We start from the raw sequence: 25,022 nt of genomic DNA on the forward strand, positions 1-25,022 counted from the left end.
GGTACTAATTTAAAAAACAAACAAAAACCTACTTAAGGGGCATCTGCCTGACTCAGTGGAATGTGTGACTCTTAATCTCAGGTCATGTTCAAGCCCCACCATGGGTGGAGAGATTACTTAAATAATCAAATAAAATCTTTAAATTGTTTTCAATGTCTAGTGAGCTGCCAAGGACTTTATGTGCTTGTCATATGGGGCTACAGGGTCCAGAGGAAGCTGTCTGTGGGCAAAGGAGCCATCCAGCCATCTGGCTGAGGACCTAGAAAGCCTATGACTCTGGGCCTCTCCTTCTGCATCCCACCCCCCTTCCTTTTACCTTGGAGTTCCTGAGATTTGAGGGGAGGGGGCCTAAGGCACTCTGCATCTTCTCACCTCCATATGTTATCCTTTGTTTTGCAGATTTCATGGAAAACAGATATTCTGTAAGTATTCATTTCATTAACATTTTTTTAAAATAGTCCAGTGAACACTGTAATATTTCCAAACTCACCCAGATTCCGTGTTCCCACTAATTACACCCCTTCACCAGCCCTGTCTGTTTTAGACCAGGAGCCCCAGGTACGTCGAAGCTAGCCTGGGACAGGGAAGGCTTGGTCATCTTGCTGACAGGGTGCTCTGGGCCTGTTGTGGTTTCAAATACTCTCTCCCAAGGTTGCAACATTACATCTCAGCCCTCCTGTGAAGAGATACTCCCCATCCTTCACCACCACCATAGGAATGGGAACCTAGGGCATGCCTTAGCTGCCCAAGAGTAGAGTGCACATTTCCTCCTAGTCCAAGTTCAGGTTTTGGAAGTGAGGCAGACTTGGGGGTGGGGGTGGGGGAGAGTCTGCTTGAGGAGAGGATCCAACAGCTCATTTAAACTTTGAAGTCTGGGAACCTACGCCAGTCACCCCAATACACCAGGCCCTCTGATCTCAAGGTCCTTGACCCAATGAGGGAATTAGATAAGTTAACACTGATGAGGAAGCAAGGTGGTCCTAACTCACCAGATGCTATGGAAATGCAGAAGAGAGACTGGCCTGGTTAGGGGTCTCCTCGCCAAGGAAGGGGTCGTTGGTATGGGCCGTGAGGAATGAGTCTCACTATAGTTGCCAAGCAGCTCAGAATGGGGGGAGAAAGGGTGTGGGGGGCAAGTGCTAGGAAGAGGTCAGTTAGGGTTTGCATGCAAAGGATTCCAATGCCTCATTAAGTACAAGGTTTCCCCCTGTAGGAAGCTGAGGATTTAGGAAGCTGCTACTTGGCAGATGGAAATGTTTTTTAAAAATGTAGAAATCCAAGTTCAAATTTTGCCTGTTTCCCACTCCTGACCTCTGTACCAACTACCCAGCAGTGCGGGGGTTAACTCACTGGGCCTCTAGTACCTTGAGAAACAAGGAACTGCTTCTTTAAGGTCTGGGAAGAACTCTATGCAAAATTGCTGGTCACCTTCCAATGGGCCCCCTGGCTTCCTTTGTTTTGCTGGAGTCTGAATTCTTATAAAATAGGGAACTCCTTATGCCTTTGCTGGGCAGGAAACCACTGACATTCTTTTCATGGAGGAAGGCTATCAATCTGAGGAAAAGAGGAATGAAATGAATGTCTTTTTCCAGCTTAAACCCACCCAGACTCCTGAAACCAGAGACTTGCACTGGAAGGGCAGGGGGCCCAATTTACAGGTGAGAAAACTGAAGGCTGAATGGGCATAACAGCCCGGCTAGGGTCAGCCAGCTAGGTCATAACAGGGCCAGGACTAGAACCTAGGTCAGATCTGCAGACTCCCTCGAAGAAGTGACATCACCATTCAAGGCAGGTCTGCTGGATCTGCGGGACTGACTTATTTATTTTGTCTTTGATCCAAAGGGTCTCTCTGGACAAAGGCTCTGAACTCCAGGACAGATAGAACTTTCCTTTCCCCCAGAAGTTGGCCCGTGTGTCCTGAAGTCTGCTCCCAGGATGCACCTGAGATCTCACTGGCAACCCAGTCTGCCCCACCCCAAACCATAAAGCCTTTTGGCAGGAGCTCTGGGGTGCCCAACCCTTGGGAGAGAGATTTGAAATCTTTAAGCAAATGAATTTTGTCTATAAAAGCAGCAGGTATAGTTTTGCTAATAATCAGCTGGTGAGGGTCAGGAGAAAATTAACTGAATTGCCCAGCAAGGAAATGGGAGGGGATTTCCTTCCTGAAATCAAACCTGGCAATCATTCTCAGTTGTTTAATGGCCGTTGCTTCTGAAAACACATTGGAGGAAATATCTTAACAATGAGATAGCCACTTAGCCAAATACTAATTTAGTATTGTTTGACTTGCTTCAATGGCACATGCTGACTTCATTTTTCCTCTGCCATTTTTGCCTTGTTTATAAATTGTGCTTGTGGCCCAGGCAGACAGATAACGAGAGAGAGAACACCTTGTACTTGAACGGAAGGGGCGAATCTGGACCTTCCTGGGGCTTGGGATCTTGCAGACAGCCTTGGCTTCTTATTGCAAAAAGGCAGCTCCCCATCACAACTGGCATTCTTCACTCCTGGGAGCCAGCCGGCCCCTGGGCCGTGGTGGGAACTGGACTATGAAGGCCAGTCCTCCGGCCGTCTTTGGGGGTGATCCTGTCCTCCTCAAAACTTCCCAATCTGTAAAACATTGATGGTGAGACCAACATAAAACACTACCAGCGACCCAATTAAAAGGGTCTTAAGGGCAAAATCAGAAACAATGTGTGCAAAGTATTTTACAAACGCCCATATAAATGCAGCTTGGTTATCTCTTTAAAGACCTTTTCTGGGGCACCTGTGTGGCTCAGTGGGTTAAAGCCTCTGCCTTTGGCTCAGGTCATGATCCCAGGGTCCTGGGATCAAGTCCCGCATTGGCCTCTCTGCTCAGCAGGGAGCCAGCTTCCCCCTCTCGTCTCTGCCTACTTTTGATCTCTCTCTCTCTGTCAAATAAGTAAATTTTTAAAAATCTTTAAAAAAAAAACAAATAAAGTCCTTTTCATCACTCTGGCCGTATGAGGTATGGATGGGGGATTTACATCCCTTAGCCCTGAAATGTCTCTTCACAGGATTCAACCAAAGCCAGGCTTTGACTTAAGAGCCGGAGACCCCCTCCTAACCCCCAAACCTAACTTTTCCCTGATGAGCCATTCACTAGCCATGTCACTTTGGGCAAATTTCTTAACTTTTTGAGGCCTTGGTTTCTTCATCTGTAAACTGGAGGTAAAAACGACGCCCCCCCCCCAACCTGGCCATTGCAAGGATTAAATGAGGGTCTAGCACACACCTGGTTTATTGCAAGCGCTCTGTAAGGGGCACATTGTAGAAGCAGGAAGTAGAAATCCCAGAGGTGTTAGAAGCAAAATGACCTTTGAGAGCATCCACACCATGTTCTGGACAGAAGTGGGGCGATTTCAGGGCTGTACTTGGGTGGCTGACAGCTGGCCGCTGACTGAAACACAGGGACAGACAGGTCTTGGATGTGAGCGTGTTAACCTTTACTTCAAGGTCCGGTGGCCGGTGGCCCAGCCCTTTCCATCCGCAGTCCTTGCCTCGCCTGGAGAAGGAGAACGGAGGCGTCTAGGGAGGGGCTTGGTCTGGGGCCTGCAGGAAGGCTGGACACCAGGGTCACCCCTGTGGGCAAAACGGAAGAAATGAAGTGAAAGGAGCTGCCGAGGGCTGGCAGGCCTCCAGCCCCCTGGGGCCAACACCTCTCTCTTGGCCGGCTTGCCAGGCTCTCTGCTGGCAAAGGAGGAGGCAGAGCCTGGGCCTGCCAGCTGGAGTTCCTTGGACCCGCGTCCTCTTCTGACGTGGCAGGGCCAGAACAAAAGGGGCACTCGACCCCAGCCCCCAGCTCCAGGAACCCACCAGCCTGGCCACGGGGCTCCCGAGACCCGGCTAATCCTCACAACTGCCCCGACGCTGGCCTCCCTGAGGTCCCCCTGCAGCAGGGCGCCCTCTGCTCCCAGAGGGGCCAGAGTCAGGGCTTCCTTTGCTGCCTGCCCTTCGGGGCTCTACTGCAGCACTCCCCATCCGCTCGCCCCCTTGCCACATGCATTTGTCCAAATCTGCCCCACCTTGGAGGCTCTGTCCATGACGCCGTCTGTGAGTCCCCATTGAGCTCCTGCGGATCGTTGGGAAATCTTCCATGGGCCCACACCGCCCTGTGGGCAGGGTATAAAACTCATGCATCCTCAGTACAGATAACAGGGTCCGAGGTGGGTCTAGTCCCTGGCGGATGTGCAGGTATCAAAAATCCCATACAAAGCAATCAGCGAACACAAGATGGAATCTTTTTTTTTTTTTTAACTTTATGATGCAAAACATACACAACAAAATTGAACACTTTAGGCATTTTTAACTATCCAGTTCTGTGACATGACGTACATTCCCATGGCCGTGCAGACGTGACCACCCTTCATCCACAGAACTTTCTCGTCATTCTAAACCAAGAGTCTGCCTGTTCAACACTACCTCCCCATTTCCCCTGGAAACCAGAGTTTATTGTTTTTTGTTTTGTTTTTTAAAGACTTTATTTATTTACTTGACAGAGAGAGATCACAAGTAGCCAGAGAGGCAGACAGAGAGAGAGGAGGAAGCAGGCTCCCCGCTGAGCAGAGAGCGGGATGCCGGGCTCGATCCCAGGATCTTGGGATCATGACCTGAGCCGAAGGCAGAGGCTTTAACCCACTGAGCCACCCAGGGGCCCCTGGAAACCAGAGTTTTCCTTTTCATCTCTCTCACTTTGACTGCTCTGGGTACCTCGTGGGAGTGGAACCCTTATTTGTTCCTTTTGTGTCTGGCTTCTTTCCCTTAGCAGTGTAATGTCTTCAGCCTTTATCCGCGTTGAAGCCCTTCAACTTTTCAACTAAAACCACAGACCTAGAGGCAGGGCTGGAGCAAGAAGCTGGGTCTCTCTTAACAGTCCTAGTCTTGCTCCGTGGGTAAGGGTGACCCCCCCCCCCAAGCAGGGACACAGCCCTGGGACACAGCAGGTCCTTGACAGAATCAGTAGACCTTCTGCTGTGCACTGTATCTCCGGGGAGGACAGGCTGCAGGCTTACAGAGTTGGCAAGGACAGAAGGGAAGAGTGAGTGAGGCCCTGCGGAAGACAGCACTGCTTTGGAGCTCCTTTGTGAAGGGCTGTCTGGAGTTCTGCGTCTCTCTCCACTAGGCACATCTTCAGTCCTGAAGGGTGTGACCGTAGCTTGTCTTCTTCTCTCTTGTCTCTGCAGAGAACGGAAGGCTCGCTCGATGGAACTTAGGACTGCGGGAGCAGACATTCCTCCGCGGGGGGACACCCACATTCCAAGAAGAGCAGACGATTCCCGAATTCCAAGAGCTCTGTGCGCTTCCTTATGATCCTGCCCTGCTCCCACCGGACACAGCAGTTTCTCAGGCCAAGTCGCCAGTTCTTCATCCCTCCTAAGACCTTTATGTGGGGCACAGAGGGATCCAGAGGGGCTGGTGAATTCCCACCCAGCCCCCCTCTCACCAAGTCGGAGCACCCTCAGGAGTGGAGAGCCGCAGAAGGACGTTCAGGGTCAACAGCCCATTGGGATATTTTGAAACTTGAATATTTTATCTCGTACAGAGATAAAGAACTTTTCCAAGTATCTTCACACACACAAACCATTTTTGTTTTGCTGTCAATCACTTCCTAGCGAATGGCCTGGCTTAGGGGCTAATTTTTCTCTTTGCCTTTGGTCCTTCAAAGGCCTGTGGTTCTGGGTAGTCCTCGCTCCTTATAAGGTCCACGGCACTGACCAGACAGCGGCACCCTGTTCCCTCCATGACCTCGCCTGCCACAAACGCGAAACCAAAGCTGCCTGGGAGTGTCCGCTTTGAGATGCCAACTTGAAGCTCAGGTTCATTCCGGGCAATGCACAAAATAGAAAACGACACTGGACCGAGCACAGATGTTCTTAAGCTGATTTTCTATACCTTTTCTTTCTTTTCCTCTACCATGCTGAAGGCAGCAAGACAGGAGGATGTTGGCCTACAGCAGATACTGTTTTTAATAGAAAAATGAAATACATATTTTTCTTACTAATTTTTTTTTAATTTATTCCTTGCTAAAGAAATGGTCTCCTGAGGTCTTAAGATGTTTCTGATGGTGTCTTGAGTGGTTGGATGAGTAGCTGCGACCATTTTGTGGTGGGATTTCACTAGGCAGCAGACCTAACTGAACCCATTTCCCCCCAGCCGCCTCAGTGACACAGCTGCAAGGTTTTGTATTAAATAAATTTGATCTTTACTCTTCAAAGACCTGTGAAATGTTCTCTTCTAAGGGGCAGCACGCATATAGAATGTGTGTAGTGTTTGAGGACTCCGGGCTTTCTGAAGTCACAAAGAACCAAGCAGGTCTTACCAGCCGGTTGTCTCATACGGGCCCAGGGCCTCTGGCCTTTGCCGAAAGCAGAGCCAGAGGTAGTCTGAGTGTCAATCACTGAGTCATTAATACCCATTGGCTAGTGCTCAGGTGTTTGCTTCCCAAGCCAAAGCCTAAGACTGTCCCTGGCAGTTGGGGTTGCCAGACTGAGCAAAAACAACAAAAACCCAGAACAGGATGTTTGGTTAAATTTGAATTTCAGGTAATCGGACTATATTTTAAGTGTAAGTATATCCCCCATAGCATGTGAGATGTACTTATACTGTAAAAGTATTCATTTATCTGAGATTCAGATTTAACTAGGCATCTCCTATTTTATTTGGTAACAATACTGGAAAAGCACCCTCCTACCCCTATAAGCCAGCCTCACTGGCCTCGGACCACACCTCACTGCCCCGAGGGCCGGGTCTCAATCAAAGCATCACCCTCCTGGGCCTGAAGGCAGAGGGAGCCACGGAGTACGTGTCCTGGCTCTGCCAGGTGACAGCCGCAGGAATGTGAAGAAGCCTCTTAACCTTGAGCCTCAGGTCTTCAGCTCCACAATGAGGAGATTGGACTAATGGTTCTTAACATTTGGAGGGTTTAGATGCCTTTGAAAATATGAAAGTTATGGACTCTTGCATGCACACATGCACGTACACACACACCAAGTTGTTTCACAAAAATGTCCTATAATTTCCCAGGTTCCAGGATCATGGACTCAGGTTGGAGGCGAAGGAGGAGATGGTCTGTAATGAACTTAAATTCTGACAGTTGATGTGTTGATGATCTGGGGAAAGCCCAGAGCCACGTGTCAGCCCCTCAGTCCCTGCTCCCACCAGGGCCACTGAGGTAGAAGCTGGGACGATCCATTCCTATAGCTTATGACTTAAGTGAGTTTTTAATTGTTCTTCCCTCTTACCTGTGTTTCTGAGAGGGAAAACACACACACACACACACACACACACACATGAATTTTTCATAGCAGATTCTGTATCTAAAAATCTAAGTCCAAGATCCTGGTTCAGCTGTCCTAACCAGATGGCATAACCAGGGTCTAAGCCAGAGCTCCTCCCTGAAGAAGAGCATCAGTCACCCTTTCCAGGAGAGCCTGGCTCTCCTCGGCACTCAGAGCTCTCTCTCGCGTTGTAATGGGCCATTAAGGACTTACCACTCTCTGCAAACGCGTAGTGGAATTTTTTCCCCTCTTCTGAGGATCCTCTAGAGATCAGCCACCCATTTCAGGAATATACACTGAGCACTCCATCAGCATTAACTGATAAACTGTATTCTCACCCCTTGGCAAACGCAAGATGGGCGAGGTGACGCCAAGGTCAGCATTCATCCATTAAAGTAGTGGTTTTACTACCAGGGAGATTTTGCCTCCCAGGATCACTGGGCAGTGTCTGGTGACATGTTTATTTGTCACAACTGGGTCGGGGGGAGCCACTGGCATCTGGTGGGACGAAGCCAGGGATGCCGCTGAATGTCCCACAACGCCTAGGACAGCCCGTCATCACCAAGAATTATCAAGTCGAAAATACCAGTAATGCCTGCTCTGAACCAGCCAGTTATTCATTTATTTTGTCCCCGTCATGCTCTGTTTTCCCGACACTGTTGGAAATAGGCCAGAGTATAAGAATCACTTGGCTCCTGCTCTTCCTGGAACACACAATCCAGTAGAGATATAGACGAGGAAAGCACCGATTACAACGATGGGACAAAGACCGCAATGGAGGAATTTAGAGCCAATGGGGCCACGGAGGAAGGGCTCCTCACTTTGGCCTTGGGGAACCACAGTGTCCCAGAGGAAGCTGGGTCTAACCAGAGACCCGAGAACAGGTAGAGGGTACTGGGTGGAAGAGGTGGGATGAACATGGCTGACAAAGGGGGGGAGTGTGCTAAGGCCCTGAGGCAAGGGAGAGAATGGTGTCCTCAAGGAATAACAGGAAGACTGTCTATTGGCCTCAGGTCCTCTCCCGCCTGAGGATCAATCAATTAGTCCTCTTCAAAAAGCCACCATTGTCCTCTGAAATTTCTGCTGGTCACCTCACTGGCCTGACTCAATATTTGAGAGTTTTCAGGAGAGGCCTTCTGAAAGTTGCTCAACCAGAACTCAGCTCCTGAACACAGTTGTTTTTAAGACCCTCCATGGGTGTCATTAGCATGTTGAAGAGAAAAGTCTTCCGCCATAGACCAGATTCTGCCCTTGCTCAGCCCTGTGTGACTCAAATGAAAAAGTGAACAGCAGGGAAATGGAAGCCTGGCTATTTGAGGAGAGTCTCCACAGTCAGGGCCCACAGGATGGGTATGGGTAGGATATGGCAGCTGTGAACACCCACCCTGAGAGTCAGGGCAAAGGTTGTGAGAAGAGGCAGTTTTCTGGAAGAGAGTTGTAGCTTTTACCAGTTTCTCAGAGACAAGGTCCAAAACAAGGTTAAGAACTATAAATTAATTAAAAACTCATGTATGCTCCATATGATTTGATGTCTGTTAAAACCCCCAAAAGAGGGGCGCCTGGGTAGCTCTGTGGGTTAAAGCCTCTACCTTCGGCTCGGGTCATGATCCCAGGGTTCTGGGATCGAGCCCCGCATCGGGCTCTCTGCTCGGCAGGGAGCCTGCTTCCTCTTCTCTCTCTGCCTGCCTCTCTGCCTACTTGTGATCTCTGTCTGTGAAATAAAAAATAAAATCTTAAAAAAACAACAACAACAACAAAAAAAAACAAAAGAAGGGCACCTGGGTGGTTCAGTCAGTTAAGCGTCCGCCTTCAGCTTGGGTCATGATCCGAGGGTCCTGGGATGGAGACCCCAGATGGACTCCTTGCTCAGCGGGGAGCCTGCTTCTCCCTCTCCCTCTAAGTCTCCCCTCTGCTTGTGCTCTTGCTCTCACTCTCAAATGAACAAATAGAAAAGAGAAAGAGAGAGAGAGAGAAAGAAAAAAAGAAAGAAAGAAGAGAAAACAAAACCAAAAGCACGGTTAACCTGTTTTTTCTCAAAGAGTCTAGTTTGTGGACAGTGTTAAGTCTAATATCCCCAGAAGAACTTGGTTCACCTTGAGATAATTGCTCAAAATAAAGAAAGAAAGGGTGATTTAAGTGTTAGAAAGAAAGAGCCTTCGTCTCTCAAAAGTAATAAGCTACTAGACTATTTTGGTAAAGCAAAGAAACAGGCAGTAAATTAATTTAAAAACTTAATAGTCCAAAGTATTTATAAAGCCTGAATTGTCCCTTCATAGGGACTTCAAAATTCAAGGGGAAAAAATTGTATTTCAACATGAACTTTGAGAATAGAAGAGGAAAACGATTTCCATGTTTCCAGAGGATGAAGGAAAAGGCAAGGTGCCTTAAGAGATTGGCTACCTGTTGACTCTGTGACCTTGGAGATGTCACACATCTTTGGGTTCTTCATCTACAAAAGAAGGTGTATTCATTCTCTAGGGCTCCCATGGCAAATTACCACAAACTCTGACTTGAAATAAGAAAAATTATTCTCCCACTGCTCTGGAGGCCAGATGTCCCCAGTCAAGTTGCCCACATACTTCTTCCAAAGGCTCTAGGGAGTGTCCAAAGACGCCTTCTTGCCTCTTCTAGATTTTGGTGGTGGTTGGTAATGGATGGTGACCCTGGGCTTGCAGCTACATTACCAATCCCTCCCTCTGTCGCATGTTCTTCTCATAAAGACACCAATCGTTGGATTTAGAGCCCATCCTAATCCGGCATGACCCCATCTTTACTATTCACTATTTCCACAGAAACTTGTGTTCCAAGGCTCCTATAGGTAGACATAAATTTCAGGAAGACACTGTTCAATCCGGTGCAGAAGGAAATAGACAAGATGAACTCAAGTCCTTGCAGCTCTGATTTTCCATGTTTCTAAGATGCTCCTATAAGTAGAAAGGTGTGGCACCAGTGATTTACCCAAAAATAACAATCTCTGGAGTCGTCTTCTTCTGGTGTTTGCTCACTGTGATTGCTCCCTTGTGTTTGATGTCTTCACCTCTGAAATTAACACTGTGTTTCTGTCTCTAACCTTCTTGTCCACCCGCTCATCTCTCTCATCTCTCATCTCTCATCCTTTCCCTGCTTCTTCTTTCCTTTTCCCCTCCATTTCATCTTTTTCCTTTCTCCTCCATCTATGATTACTTGGCCATGATACAGAGTTGAAGTTTGTATATATATTTTTTCCTCTCTTATTCCTTTATTTTACTATGAAAGATTTCCTTAAAAAAAAAAAACTGAAGTAAGTTGACACTCGGTATTACCTTAGTTTCAGGTGTACAATATAGTGATTGAACAATTCTGTCTATAAAGCTGTACTCACAGCAAGGGTGGCCACCATCTGTCACCATCCAAGGCTATGGCCATCGACTGTATTCCCTATGTGGTGCATTTCATTCCCATGACTTATTCATTCCACAACTATAAGCCTGTGCCTTCCACTTCCTTTCACTCACTTTGCCCAACCCCCACCCTCTTCCCTTCTGGCAACCATCAGTTTGTTCTGTTTATGGGTCTGTTTCTGCTTTGTTTGTTTTGTTTTTTGGATTCCACATACAAGTGAAACCATACGGTATTTGTCTTTGTCTGACTTATTTTGCTGAGCGTAATACCCCCTAGGTCCATCCATATTGTTGCAAAAGGCAAGATCTAATTTTTTAAGGCTGAATAATGTTCGATTGTAGATATATACCACATCTTCTTTATCCATTCTTCTATTGATGGACACTTGGGTTGCTTCCCTATCTTGCCTATCATAAATAAAAAATTGCTGCAATAAACATAGGGGTGCATGTATTTTTTCAAATTAGTGTTTTCTTTGGGTAAATACCCAGCAGTGGAATTTCCATTTTTAATTTTCTATATATTTCTTTTTTTTTTTTTTCCATAGTGGGTGTGGAAACCTGATGCGGGGCTTGAACTCACCACCCTGAGATCAAGACCTGAGCTGAAATCAAGAGTTGGATGCTCAACCGACTGAGCCACCCAGGTGCCCCTTTTATCTATGGATGAGCGTTATAGTTTCATTTATTTTGAGAGCCAATGCATGGAATATTTTCTGTTTTTCTCTCTCTTGAGGAAAAAAAAAAATGGCTCCAAAAGCCTGCAAAGTTGTTTTTGGTTTCTGTCTATATTTGAACCATTGATGGATTATTTTTCCAAAGGTTTATTGGATTCATTAGGAAAAAGTCCCAAGTTACTGCCTTACTTCCTCCTGATCCTGGGATGTGCTGGTTTTCCTGGAACTTCTTGGCACAGGAAGATCTGGTTTAGTGCCAGAAACTATTCCATTAGTTTCTGGTACAACTAACACTTTCCTTCTCAGGGCTCAGCTTGTTCAAGCCAAAATCTGCAGCACAAGAAAACCTCCCATTGTTGGGGTTTCGAAGGATCCTGGGACTGGACCCCAGGAAAAGGAAAAAGATGCATCAGGGAACCAGACAGACATGGTCTCTGGTACTTGTGATACTTTGCTTAGAGAAGTCATGCTTTTTAGGGGGAAAGATGCTAAAATGTCAAATGTTCACAGTAATTATCCCTTTCCAGTTTAATGTCTACTCAGGAAGTGGACCCCCAGAACTGGAGAGCTTTGGAGTCATTACAAAGGATCCTCAAATACATAGGGACGTATTTTTATCAACCTACAAATGCTAAAAGTTCAATTAAACTCATGTGGGAGTCTTTGCAAGCTTTTTTGTTTTAAAGAAGAGTCCTTACCCTTGAACAGGTTGGGAGCTGTTGGTCTGCCGTATTCATCTCTGAGTTTGTCTGAGTTCCCATTGCCGTCTTGAAGTGACGTACTTTGTCCAGCCCTGGGTAAGTACGCGTGTGTGCTCCCCCGTATAAACACACACATGCACAGCACACTAGAGAACAAGAAAGCCCCAGCCCTTCCCCTGAACAGATCCTGTGCCAAGACCAACACAGGGGCTTCCCTCTGTTTTGTAGGAAGGTGTTGGCATATGGACATGTGAGATTGAAGTCAAAAAGTGAAAGTCAAGACAGCCTGACTCCAAACAGTCCACATATCACTTTTGCTTATCAGATTTTATTCAACAAACACCGAACATCTGGCTTGTGAGAGGCTCTGCGTAGTCCGTGGCCATGCAGAAGATGCCAGAATAAGCAGATGCCCCAAAGGAGCAGGAGCCCACAAATGGCCAGCACAGGCCAGAAGCCCGTTACCGGCTTCCCCGGCCCTCAAGGATGGCACCCCTTCCCACACAGCAGGTTTGTGACAAACCCAACCAGGTCTTCTCTTTCACGAGGGAAGTGGCTGATCTTTGTAGTTGAAGCAGAGGGAGCCAGGCCATTCAGGCAAAAGCCCAGGGTTCGATCAGTGCAGAACCCAGTACCAGGTGATGGCCAAGGTGACCTGACACATTGCAAATGCAAGCTCTGGGTCCTCTCACAGCCAAGGATTGTTAACGTGGCACAGCCAATGCCAAGTGGAGAAAGAATATTCTGTGTGTGTGTGTGTGTGTGAGAGAGAGAGAGAGAGAGAGAGATGTATCTGTGACCAGCAGAGGCACCGTACAGTGGGAACTCAGTTGAAGACATGGTCACAATGACTTTTATCTTAAAAAGCACCAGACAGAAACAAAAAAGCCTTGGGAAATATATTAAGTATATTAAAATATTTGTAAATCATATATCTGATAGGGGATTCATATCCAGAATAGACAGAAAACTCCTAAAACTCAATAATCACAAAAACAAAACAACCTGATTCAAAATGAGCAAAGGACTTGGATGACAATTCTAGGGAAATCTACAAATGGCCAATAAGCACATGAAAAGATGCTCAACATCACGGATCATTAGGGAATGAATGCAAATCAAAATCACAGGGAGATACCACCTCCCACTCATTAGGATGGCTTCTATCAAAGAAAACCAAAAGACAATAATGTGTTGGCAAGAATGCGGAGAAATTGGGGCATTTGTGCCCTGTTGGTAGGAACATAAAGTGGTGCAACCGCTATGAAAAACAATGTGGTAATTCCTTAAAAAAAAAAAAATTAAGCATAGAATTACCACATGATCTGGTAATTCCACTTCTGGGTATTTACCCAAAAGAATTGAAGCAGGGTTCAAAGGGATTATCTGTACGCCTGTATTCAGAGCAGCATGTCCAAAAACTAGAATATGGAAGCAACCCAAGTGTCCATTGATGGATGAATGAAGAAACAAAACATGATAAATACATACAGTGCAAGGAGGGAAATCCAGCACTAAGTTACAACGGGGAGGAAACTTGAGGACATTATGTGAAATAAACTAGTCACAAGAAGACAAATACTTTAAGATTCCACTGACATGAGGTACTTAGAGCAGTCACAATCGTACAGATAGAAAGTAGAACGGTGGTTGCCAAGGCTTGGGGGAGCACGGGGGGTTATTAATGGATAGACTGTCAGTTTTATAAGATGAAGAGTGTAATGGGGATGGAAGGTGGTGATGACTGCCCAGCATTACGAATGTGACTAATATCACTGAACTGTACATTGAAAAAAATGGTTAGCGTGGTCATTTTATGTTATGTGGATTTTATCACACATGGTACACACACACAAATTTGGGGGTGCACCAGGAGGAAAAAATACCTTGGGAAATCTTTTTTAAATTTTATTTATTTATTTGAGAGAGAGAGAGAATATGAGCAGGGGAGGAGCAGAGGGAGAAACAGATTCCCGGCTGAGCCCAGAGCCCAATGCTGGGCTCTACCCCAGGACTCCCAGATCATAACCCGAGCCGAAGGCAGACACTTAACCAACTGAGCCGCCTAGGCACCCTGGGAAATCTTTAAATTTAAAAAAAACAGAGACCAAAGTTCTGTAAGAAAGCATATATTGTCATTTGGTCATTCAAATATGTTGGCTAGAATTCATTCACTGGGTAGTCAGGGGCTTTGTAAAAGAAATGGGTTTTAAAACCGCCTCAACAGAAAACAGAGCAATTGTCCTTGCCTGGTGGTGGGGGACAACTTTCAAGTGGCCAGAAGAGATGAATTTGCTCTACATGCAGTCTCTGTCTTTTGGACACATAGTAAACCCTAGCAAGTACATTATGCAACTTGGAGAAACACACGTGGCTTCCTCTCCTGTCCTCTCTGCCCTAGAGATCCTGGGCCTAGGGAGATGCCTGTGGGCAAGCAAGAAAAGGAAAGAGATGGTTTGTGGCAAAAATTCAATAAATATTTGTTGATCATAAGAAAATCCAATCCATGAACTGCCTGGGGTTCAATGTTGACCAAAGATTTAAGACATCAGATATTTGTAGAACACGTTCTTGGATGTGTTGAACTCTGCATTCTTCTAGATTGTCCAGTTTCCATCTTTATTTTCAGTGAGAGCATCAGAAGAGAATTCACATGAACCATGAAAGCTAGCACGCGATTTAATGCTATACTCTCAGTGTTCGTGGATGAAGGGGGTTGCATTCTTTAACCGTGACTTTGGGTATTTTGTAAACATTGGCCAACTTGGAGCCCAATGGATGTTACACGGAGTTCTCCAGTACCAATTCCTCCTGGAAGTGAGTCCCTGCTGAGTACTCAAGGCTTTCTTAGGTCAGACAATGAACACTATGTAGTCCCACGTGCTTCCCGTTTAACTCAGCTGCCAAAGAACTTCGAGCCAAATCCTGCGCCCCATTAGAGTAATTAACGACTGTCAAGTGCCTGTTACGTGGGCTCCCTCTTCCTTCAGATGATATCTCTTGCATTTTGATTCCTAACTGTTCCATTTTATATGACCTTTAATCTTGTCCACTGCTTCAGATCCTTTTGGGAAAAGGCCTAAGACAATAAAAATTAAAAAGGTAGCTTCAAATTTAACTGATAGAAACAAGTCCTGTTTTTAAATTAGATTCACTTAGAAGACTAGGGAAAATATTCCTCCAGTCTGTGTGACCTTGGGCAAGTCTTTATCTTGCCTAAAGATTTGCAGCTCATTTCTTCACCAGCAAAAATGGGGGGAGGGGGGGTTGGGGTTATCTTGAAGGTCCCATGAGTGTGCACAGATATTTCCTTGGGCACCTACTATGGGCCAGACACTGCTCTAGATGTTTGGGCTATATTGGGGAAGAAAACAATGATTCCTGCCCTCATGGAACTTAGATTCTAGCAAGGGGAGACAGAAATAAGCAATAAACATAGTAAGGAGATTAAAGGATATAGGAGAAGGTGGTGAGGGCTACAGGAAAAAGGATCAAGCAGATTGAAGGAAATGGAAACATGGTTGGGGGCAGGTGGTGGTTTCAGTAGGGATTCAGGGTGGTCTGGGCAAGTCTCATTAAGAAGTGAGATTTGAGCAAAAGCTGGAGGGGAACCAAGAGAGTTAGACAAGCAGAAGGACATCTGGGGGAAGAACATTCTAGGCAAAAAGAACAGCTAGAGCAAATCCCTACTGTTTGGAGGAAGGAGGCCAGAGGGCTGGGGTCTCAGCAGGAGGGCACAGGAGCAGGTTCCCTGCTGATTATGGTATAGAAGTAAAAGTTGCTGAGTTGTATGTAGATATGTTTGTTCACATGCTTGTTCTAAACCCCTGCTCCTCAAAGTGTATTCTGCGGACCAACACCATCACAGTCACACCGCAGCTTGTTAGAAATGCAGATTCTAGGGGCACCTAGGTGGCTCAGTGGGTTAAATCTCTGTCTTGGGCTCAAGTCGTGATCCCAGGATCCTGGGATGGAGCCCCACATCTGGCTCTTCGCTCAGTGGGGAGCCTGCTTCCTCCTCTCTCTCTGCTTACCTCTCTGCCTACTTGTGATTTCTCTCTGCCAAATAAAAAAATAAAATCTTGAAAGAAAGAAAGAAAGAAAGAAATGCAGACTCTGGGGACCCACCATAGTCCCACTGAATCAGAACCCCGATGTGCAACAGCCCCTGGGGATTATGAATCATATGTGAGAAGTCATGCTCAAAAGAATAGCATCTTTATAAATATGTGGACATTTTTAACATCATACGCTTTACCAAGTTAAGAGCCTTATCTGATGGAGACAAAGTGGGTTCGTCTGAAATTGCCTTTGCACGTGTGCCGTCCAAGGGCTGCTGAGAGCACCACCTCGTGGTGGCTTAAGGAAATTTACATTTCTAGGACAAGGCTCACATTTAAGATTCTAGTACTTTATCATATTTAAAGATATTGTCGTTTTAAAACAATTGGCTTGGACTTTTCAAAGTCTCCATGTCATAAATGACAGAATATGTTGAGAACTGCTCTAGATTAAAGGAGACACTCTAGTTTCAGGGAACTGAATGCAACACATATATGATCCTGGATGGGAATCCCAGGCCTTCAAAACAAAACAAAACAAAAGAAAAAAAAGGAAGAAGAAGAAGGAGGAGGAGGAGGAGGAGGAGGAGGAGGAGGAGGAGGAAAGAAGGAAAGGAGGAAGGAGAGAGGAAAGAAAGAATGAGAAAAGAAAGAGAGAAAGAAAAGAAAAGAGAAGAAAAGAAAAGCTATTGAGGAATATTATTGGGCCAATTTGGGAAATTTGAATTTGGAATGTGTGTTAGTAGCAGGGTAGTCATTAAATGTTAGGTTTCCCAAGCTTGATAATATATGGTGGTTATGGAAGGTGTCCCTCCTCTTAGGGGATACATACTAAAATATTAGGAATAAAACATCATGATATCTGTACCTAAGTCTCAAATGATTCAGCAAAAGTGGAGTATAAATATATATATATAGAGAGAGAGACAGAAACAGAGACAGAGAGAGGGAGCAAACAAGCAAAATGTTAACAACTAGTATGAATCTAGGTGAAGGATATACACATATTCATTGTATTATTTCTTGTCACTTTTCTGAAGGCTTGAAATCTTTCAAAATAAGAAAGGGAAACCAGTATCTTTAGACCCACTTTAAGTTGCAAAAAACTACTTGGGCACCTTGGTGGCTCAGTGAGTTAAGCATCCAACTCTTGATTTTGGTTCAGGTCATGATCTCAGGGTTATAGGGTCAAGCCCTGTGTCAGGCTCCATGCTCAGTGTGGAATCTGCTTAAGGTTGTCCCTCTCCCTCTGCCTCTGCCCCTCCACCCTCAAATAAATAAATAAATCTTTAAAAAACAAACAAACAAAAAAACCTCACTACTAAAGGACGCCAAGTACCTGTGAATCAGGTTGTATGAGCTGGGGGTCAAGTTGAAGGTCAAGCCCTTGAGCCCACGGAAGACTGAAGCAATGGGGATCCCACCTCTCTGGGCCACAGAAAGAACAGAAGTGAGATCCGGCCCAGGCTTGTGTCTCTGGCCCCGCATCTCCATTTCTGCATCTTTCATTCATTTCATTCCCTTATTTTGTATTATTGTAAAATCCAAAACGATGCGCATTGATTGTGGAAAAACTCCAACAATATGGAAACATAGTGAACAAAATAGAAAAATCCGCATTAAAACCATTTCCCTGCTCCCGTACTCCATGCCTAGAAATAGCCAGCGAGAGCAGGTGCTTCCCGTCTTCCTTTGTAAACCCTGGCTAGGCACGTGCTCCGCGAGGGCAGGCGTTTTGCATCGTTTGCCTTTTTATCCATGATGCCCGGCCTGGAATAGGTTCTCATTAAAGGTTGGTTGAATAAAATAAGTATTTTCTCTCGCATAAATGGGGTCATTTGGAACATATTTTTCCTCCGCTTGTTGTTTTCATTTAAAGCACATAGTGTCCTGGCGCCTGGACGGCTCTGTGGCTCTGCCTCATCGTCTTTTTGCCTCATTATTTTTAACTGCCTGGTGCGACTGCCGGGTATCCCGTAACAATGAAGGACCTTCACTGTTTAACCAGTTCGCTCATTAAAGGGTACTTTCTCTCCCATTGCAAACAGCAGGGTTCTTGCAAACACCATTATGCACACCCTGAGTGTTCTCTGGGGGAAATTTCTGGCATGGGAACCGTGGGTCAGAGCACAAGCACATTTGGCATTCAAATGATCTTGTCCTCCTTTGGACTCAGTCACAGGTGGTTCCCTCCTCTCGCAAACGTCTGTTTCCTACCACACTGGAGCTCACGGAGACCCTTGGCTTCTTGAGCATAGGGAGACAGGTGGGGCCTTTTCCATCCTCGGGCATCCTCAGGCAGGAATGAGCTGGCCCAGAGAGACTTCAGGTGCAGGTGAGTTTAGACTTTGAGAAGCTCTGCCAGGGATGTCCTTCCTCGGCAGAGTTTCTGGAGGCAGAAAGGGGGGAAAGAATGATATAGGACAGCCAAGCATCCTGAGCTCTGAGCTTAGGGGGTGGGCAGCCCCCTTCTCACCTTCTCAGGTTGGGGCACCTGCCTCTTTGCCGAGACTCTGGGGAGGAGGAAACTCATTCCTTACAGAGTGAGCGAGAGAGTTTTCTTCTAGGAGAAGCCACCAGCAGTGTGAGCCCGGGGGCGGGGACAGATGAAGTGATGGGCGCCTCACAGAGTGGGCAAAATCACCAACCAACCATGCACAAAAAGAAAATGAGTCTGTGTGTTCCTAGGCTGGAGTAAACAGTAATTACATCTCAAAAGCTTGCTAAATGTCTCTCCCAAAGAACCACCCAGCGAGGCAATTTTTCTTCCGTATTTAATAGCAACTATTCTTGTATTCGTTCTCATCCAAAGTGGCCATAATCACGGGTTGTGAGAAAGACAGGCACCCTCATCAGCTGTTGGTGGGAGCGGGGATTAGCACGGTCTTTCTGAAGAATCACTCCTTCTAAGAGCTTTAAAAACCTCCCTACCCTTTGGCTCAGTGAGCCCGTTTCTGGGTATTTATCCTGAGGCAATACATAGACCCACGGAAAAGATCTATGAAGATGCTCGTCACAGCCTTGTTTATAGGACAAAAATATTGGAATTCACCTAAGCAGTGAGCTTTAATGAGGGCTATGTTTTAGAATCAACTGGAAGTTTACTAAATCCATGAACACACACGCTGGCACACACACACCCGTGCACACGTACACACGTGTACACTGGGGCAGAAGCCAGGTGACCTCGCTCCAGGTGGGGCATCTCTATTTTTAACAATCTCATGCAGTTCATTCTTATGCTAATACCAGTTTCAGAACCATTCACCTGGTCCCTTTCGCAGGTTTTTCTTTAAATTTGCTTATTATCATTATCGGGCACCTGGATGGCTCAGTGGGTTAAGCCTCTGCCTTCGGCTCAGGTCATAATCTCAAGGTTCTCGGATCAAGTCCCACATCCGCATCTCTGCTCAGTGGGGAGTCTGCTTCCTCCTCTCTCTGCCTGCCTCTCTGCCTACTTGTGATCTCTCTCTGTCAAATAAATAAATAAAATCTTAATAAAGAAATAATTTTGTGGGGCGCCTGGGTGGCTCAGTGGGTTAAGCCTCTGCCTTTGGCTCAGGTCATGATCTCAGTGTCCTGGGATCGAGCCCCGCATCGGGCTCTCTGCTCAGCAGGGAGCCTGCTTCCCCCTCTGTCTCTGCCTGCCTCTCTGCCTACTTGTGATCTCTCTCTGTCAAATAAAATAAATAAAATCTTTAAAAAAAAAAAAAAGAAAGAATTTTGTTTATTATCATTATTATTATTATTAATCTCACAGTGGGCTTGACATACTTTTATAATCAGCAAAATGTATCTTGAAAATAGACCAGAAGACAATAGGGGGGTCAGCCTGCCAACACCGACTGAGTACTGGGCCCTATCCAGGCATTGATTCGGAAATAAAGAAAGCACGGTCTGGCCCTTCATGAAATTCACAGCTTTCTACGGGTGACAGCCATGGGAAAACAAATCTTCAGTGTACGTGGAGAAACGTGATGAGCTAGGTAAGAGCGAGGTTCATTGCCATCAAGGCAGTGATTCGTTCTGGTTCAAAGCCCTGGGAAACCATCTCTGGAGCAGGAGACCTTTCAGCCAGTCCTTGAGGAGGGAAGGAGGGAAGGAAGGGAACAGCATTCCGGATTAAGGGAACAGCCTGTGCAAAGACATGGAGGCATGAACAGCTTCATGTATTTGAGAAAATGTGAGCAGTGAGGTGGGGCTGGAGTAGAAATCTCCATAAGGCACAGGAAGAGGTGAGCTTGGGAGAGGCAAGTAGGGCCAGCTCTGGGGCTTGTGCACTAAGTTAAGGACCTGCAATTTGAGCTGGAGAGCCAGTGGTTCCCAGACTGTGTGCCAAGGAACACTAGTCCTCCTGCAGATTGATGTGTGAAGGGGTCCCATGGCAAAATGCCTTTGGAAAACTCAAGGCTAATGTGTTCTTTGATTTTTTTTTTTTCAATTGCAGGACACATCAAAGCCTTCAATAGACAAATATGCCAGGGATTCTCCAAGACAAGGCAGCCTAGGGAATATACCTCCCATCTACTTAACTATAGACCCGCCACAACCACACATACACACACCTCGTTGCTGTGGACACTGTTTTTTTAAAGAAAAAAAAAATTATTATTAACATCTTACATAGTGGTGTCCCCAAGGGCAGAGTTTGGGAAATTCAACTGTGATCAGTAGTAGGATGCCCATGAGGGAAATGAATGAAATGAAAGCTTAGGAGTCCCACAGACCCGGATTCAAATCCCAGTCCCCCTGTTTACCGGGTCAGGGACCCTGCCAAGTCATCGAAGCAAGGTGCCTCATCAGTAAAGCAGGACGAGGACGAACTACCTGGGGGGCTTTTGGAGAGGAAATGAAAGCAAGATGGTAGACAGTAGGCGCTAAGTAGTTGTCGATCACCATTAGGATCTTTCCATCTGTGTTTCAGAAAGCTGGCCTGGAGGTGCTCAGCCAAGTTCAGGCCTGCAGGCAAGGGAACTTGCCTTGCTGCTGCTGGGGGAGGGCAATGTCCCACAGCTGCAAGAGGCAGGAAACCGCAGGACCGGGCAGCCTGATGGAGCCAGAAGGGACCATGGACGGCATCACTGAGTCTCACTCCAGTCTGGGGGTCTAGGGGTTGGTGGGAGTTGTAACCAGGACAGAAAGTCTAGGCAGAGCAGCATTTTCGGGAGTGTTAAGCCTGAGTTTTTGCATCCGAGAGACCACCAAGGAGCCAAGCACCGATGCAATCACACGAGTGTTTATTTGACAAGCTTAAGCTTGGACCCAAGTATACCCGACACAGCGGAGTAGGGACCTGGACCCCGAACCAGATTACAGTCAGAGTTTTTAAAGGCAGAGTAGGGGTGGACTTGGCGGTGGGGTGGATGATGCAAGTCTTTAAGGAATTTTGGAAGTGAGGTCTCCAGGACCTTGAGGGGCTAGCTATTATCTGGGGAAAAGGTTATTCATTACCAGTAATAAAAATCTTCTCATGAGACCCTTTAGATGTATATCAGTGGGTCATATGCTTGGGATTGATTGCTGACACTATCTTGGAGGTTTAGAGAGATAGTTTCACATTTTTCCTATCAAGTGTCCTTGTTAGTGAGATTTAGGTTTAGGAGAAATTTAACTTAATTTACATTTCCTTCTGCCTCAGCCTCCTTCGGTTTTATGGTGGGGAGGGTGACATCAGGGTTTGGGGAACTGAGTTATTTGCCCCTAGCAATTGGGCTATTGTTAAATCTCTAGGACATTTGTAAACCAAGGGAGACTCCTGTCTTGCAGGATTGTGATCTCTGCAGGTTATCTATTTGTTTTTCCTTTAGGGCAGCCAGGGGTGGTGGAGGAATGTCACACATATGACGAGGGGAGCAGGTGGAGAGGGGGTGCAAGGTGCCAGCTTCTGCTTTGCCAAGATGGCTGTACTTATGTCAGGGCTAGACTTGAGGTGGGTACAGCCTTGTTTTTCTTGGCCTCCACAGGGAGAAAAACAACAACAACTGAATTGTTGGGTGTGCGCAGCCCTCGGTGTTGAATTTAGGCCCTTAAGCCTGGCTCTAAAAGCTTCTCCTTGATTTATTAATTTTTTAAAAAATTGTAGATGCAATGATTACTCCCAGTTTCAAATCACATTTCATGTTCTTTCTCTCTGCTAGACTTAGAGGGGTTTTATTATGTCTGTTCCCTAGCCTGTAATAACAAAAGAAGGGAGAATAAATTTCAGGGAGGGAAATCAGTTGCTCAGCTCTTGCCCGAAGATTTATGCAAATGCAGGTGTCCAGGTGCTGTCATTTTAGAAGGTGTTCAATAGTACAGCAGCCGTGGAGGCTGGGGCAGATGCGGGGGGGGCTGCCCTTTGAATAGATGCCAGCGGCACCTAGATGTTCCCACCCCGAGAGACATCAGCAAACCCCTGATGATCCTGTGGGTTCACCAGCAGTCCACCACTCGTTATAAAAGACAAATAGTAATAAGAGGACTCGGCCAGATGTGTCGTTGAAGGCAAATCTTATCCTTGAGTCCTCCTAGGACGATAGCTCAAGGCAGCTCCATTTTTTAGGTGAGGATATTGATGCTTCCCAACCTAAGTCACTTGCTTGAGGTCATACAGCTTAACCGTGGCAGATCCGAGATTCCAGCTCAGGTCTTTCTGGTTCCAAAAGTGCAAACTCTTGCTGTCCCATGTCCTCGTGTCTTTGGAGAAGGGCACCAATAAAATGCTTGGCACAGTGCCTGGCACGTAGGAGACACTCGGTACAGGTGCGCTGATCCTATTATCAATATCGTTATTCCTAAAACTCCAGTTGTAGAATCTGAGAACTACTGCCTTCCCCTCACCCCCAGCCCCATGTTTGTGCTGAGTGTTCCCATCGGCATTTCCTTTAAGCTTAATGGCTATTGGAGCTGGAGGAAAACCTCTTCTTCTACCCCAGTGTGGGGGTTTTACAGACAAGGAAACCAAAAGCTGGGACTTGCCTGGGCCTCAGGCAAGTGAGGAGGGCAGAGGGGGACACAAGCTCAGCTCTCTTGACTCCCTGGCTGGGACTCCATCCACTTCCTTGACTGGGCTGCCTCCCCATTCCCAAGAAGCCAGCTGTGGACTAAGGCAAAGGCTCCAGAAAGTCTCCTTTAACTTGGCTCTAAACCTACCTACCAGGATGGGGTAGGCCATTTAATTGTACTGATGATCACGGATCATTATTATTATTTAGAGGGGGAGAGACAGAAAAGGAGAGAGAAAGAGAGAGAAAATCTCAAGCAGATTCCATGCTGGGCATGGAACCCAACTCAGGGCTCGATCTCACAACCCTGAGATCATGACCTGAGCTGAAATCGAGAATCAGATGCTCAACAGACTGAGCCACTCAGGTGCCCCATCACAGATAATTATTGCAGATACGTAGAGATGGCTGTATCTGTTACTTAGCTACTGTAACAAATGGGCACCAACTGTGGATTGAAACAACACTCGTTTTTTTGCTTTTGGTTTTTTGTTCTCTCTCACAGTTCTGGAACCCAGAAGCCCCAAATCAGTATCACTAGGCAGAATCAGGGCATGATCAGGGGTGTGGTCCCTCCGGAGACTCTAAAGAAGAATCTGTTCCTTGCCTCTCACAGCTTCCAGGAGCTTCTGGTTCCTTTGCTGTGGCCACATCACTCCAAAGCCAGCATCTTCACATTCATGTCTCCCTCTGTTCTGTCTTCATATTGCCTTCCCCTCTGTGTATTGAATCTCCCTCTGCTTCTATGTCATAGGGACACCTATGATGGCAGAGAGGGGCCATCAGGGTAAAGCAGAACTTCCCCATCTCAAGGTCCTTTGGTTAATCACGTCTGCAAAGATCCTTTTCCCATATAAGGTAACATCCACAGGTTCCAGGAATTTGAAAGTGGCTATCTTTTGGAGGGCCATTTTCCAACAAACCACAATAGCTAGATAAAGTCACCTTATCAGCTAGCTAGCTTTGGAGGCCCTGGGGGATGGGAGCTGGAAGGAGAAGTTCAGATGGGGAGACAAAGGAAGGAAGAGAAGGAGACAGGCCAGAAGCCTGGGCTGGGCCCTCACCTGGTGGGCCAGACAGCCCCTCTGAGTTTTAGGGGTGCTGAATGAGCAGTCTGGGTGCTGACTAAATGCTCTTGGGACAGAGTCAGCAAACTCTAGGCCACTTCTGGATGCCTGTTATAAAGTTTAATTGGAATACAGACATGCCCATTTGTTCCATATTGTCTGCTGTTGCTTTTGAGCACAGGTGAATAGGCAGAGTTGAGTGATTGCAATAGAAACCACATGGCCCACAAGTTTAACACTAGCTACCCTTTAAGAAAAACGATCCCAATCTCTGCACTGGGAGGTAAGGGAGCAGGGAAATGACTCTCTGTTCCTTTTTTCCCCTTGTCTTTTTTCCCTCTGTGTTTCATTTTGGGTAGTTGCCAATGCTATGTCTTCCAGTTTACTCATCTTTTCTCCCGCAGTGTCTAATCTGAAATTAATACCATCCAGTGTATTTTTTCCTCTTCAGACATTGTATTGTTCATCCCTAGTAGTTTAGTCTGGATCTTTTTTTCCTGTTTTCTATATCTTTACTAAACATGACCCTTCTCCTCTATCTTCTCATACATAGGGTGTATTGTTGTTCTTATGACCTGTCTACTAGTTGTACTATCTGCAATTTTTACATCTATTTCTATTGATCGACTTTTTTTTTTCTCATTGTGGGTCATATTTTTTTCTTTTTGAATGCCTGATAATCTTTTATTGGATATCAGCCTGTGACTGTACAGTTACCAGTTTATTCCCTCGCAGCTACAAATGAATGTGTCAGGGTTCATCCTGAACTCAAGCATTTCTTCTTTGTTGCCGGCACCGTATCACGCTTTGTCGGTAGGGGGCGCTAGAGGGACGCTGTAGTCAAAGAGGCTTCTC

General features: G+C 46.2%; 1 protein-coding gene across 2 annotated transcripts in view; it reads left to right on the forward strand.

Annotated features, from left to right (window-relative positions):
• PECAM1 (platelet and endothelial cell adhesion molecule 1) overlaps positions 1-6,235 on the forward strand; it is a 55,460-nt gene extending 49,225 nt beyond the window's left edge. For both annotated transcript variants that reach the window (XM_044247631.1, XM_044247630.1), the window contains 2 exons: positions 400-422; positions 5,205-6,235. In XM_044247631.1, coding sequence (XP_044103566.1) covers positions 400-422; positions 5,205-5,234 — 53 coding nt within the window. In that variant the 3' untranslated portion in view covers positions 5,235-6,235. The remainder of the gene's footprint in view (positions 1-399; positions 423-5,204) is intronic.
• Positions 6,236-25,022: the final 18,787 nt, after the last annotated feature.

Source organism: Neovison vison, chromosome 5 (assembly GCF_020171115.1).
Source record: "Neovison vison isolate M4711 chromosome 5, ASM_NN_V1, whole genome shotgun sequence".
Taxonomy (NCBI): domain Eukaryota; kingdom Metazoa; phylum Chordata; class Mammalia; order Carnivora; family Mustelidae; genus Neogale; species Neogale vison.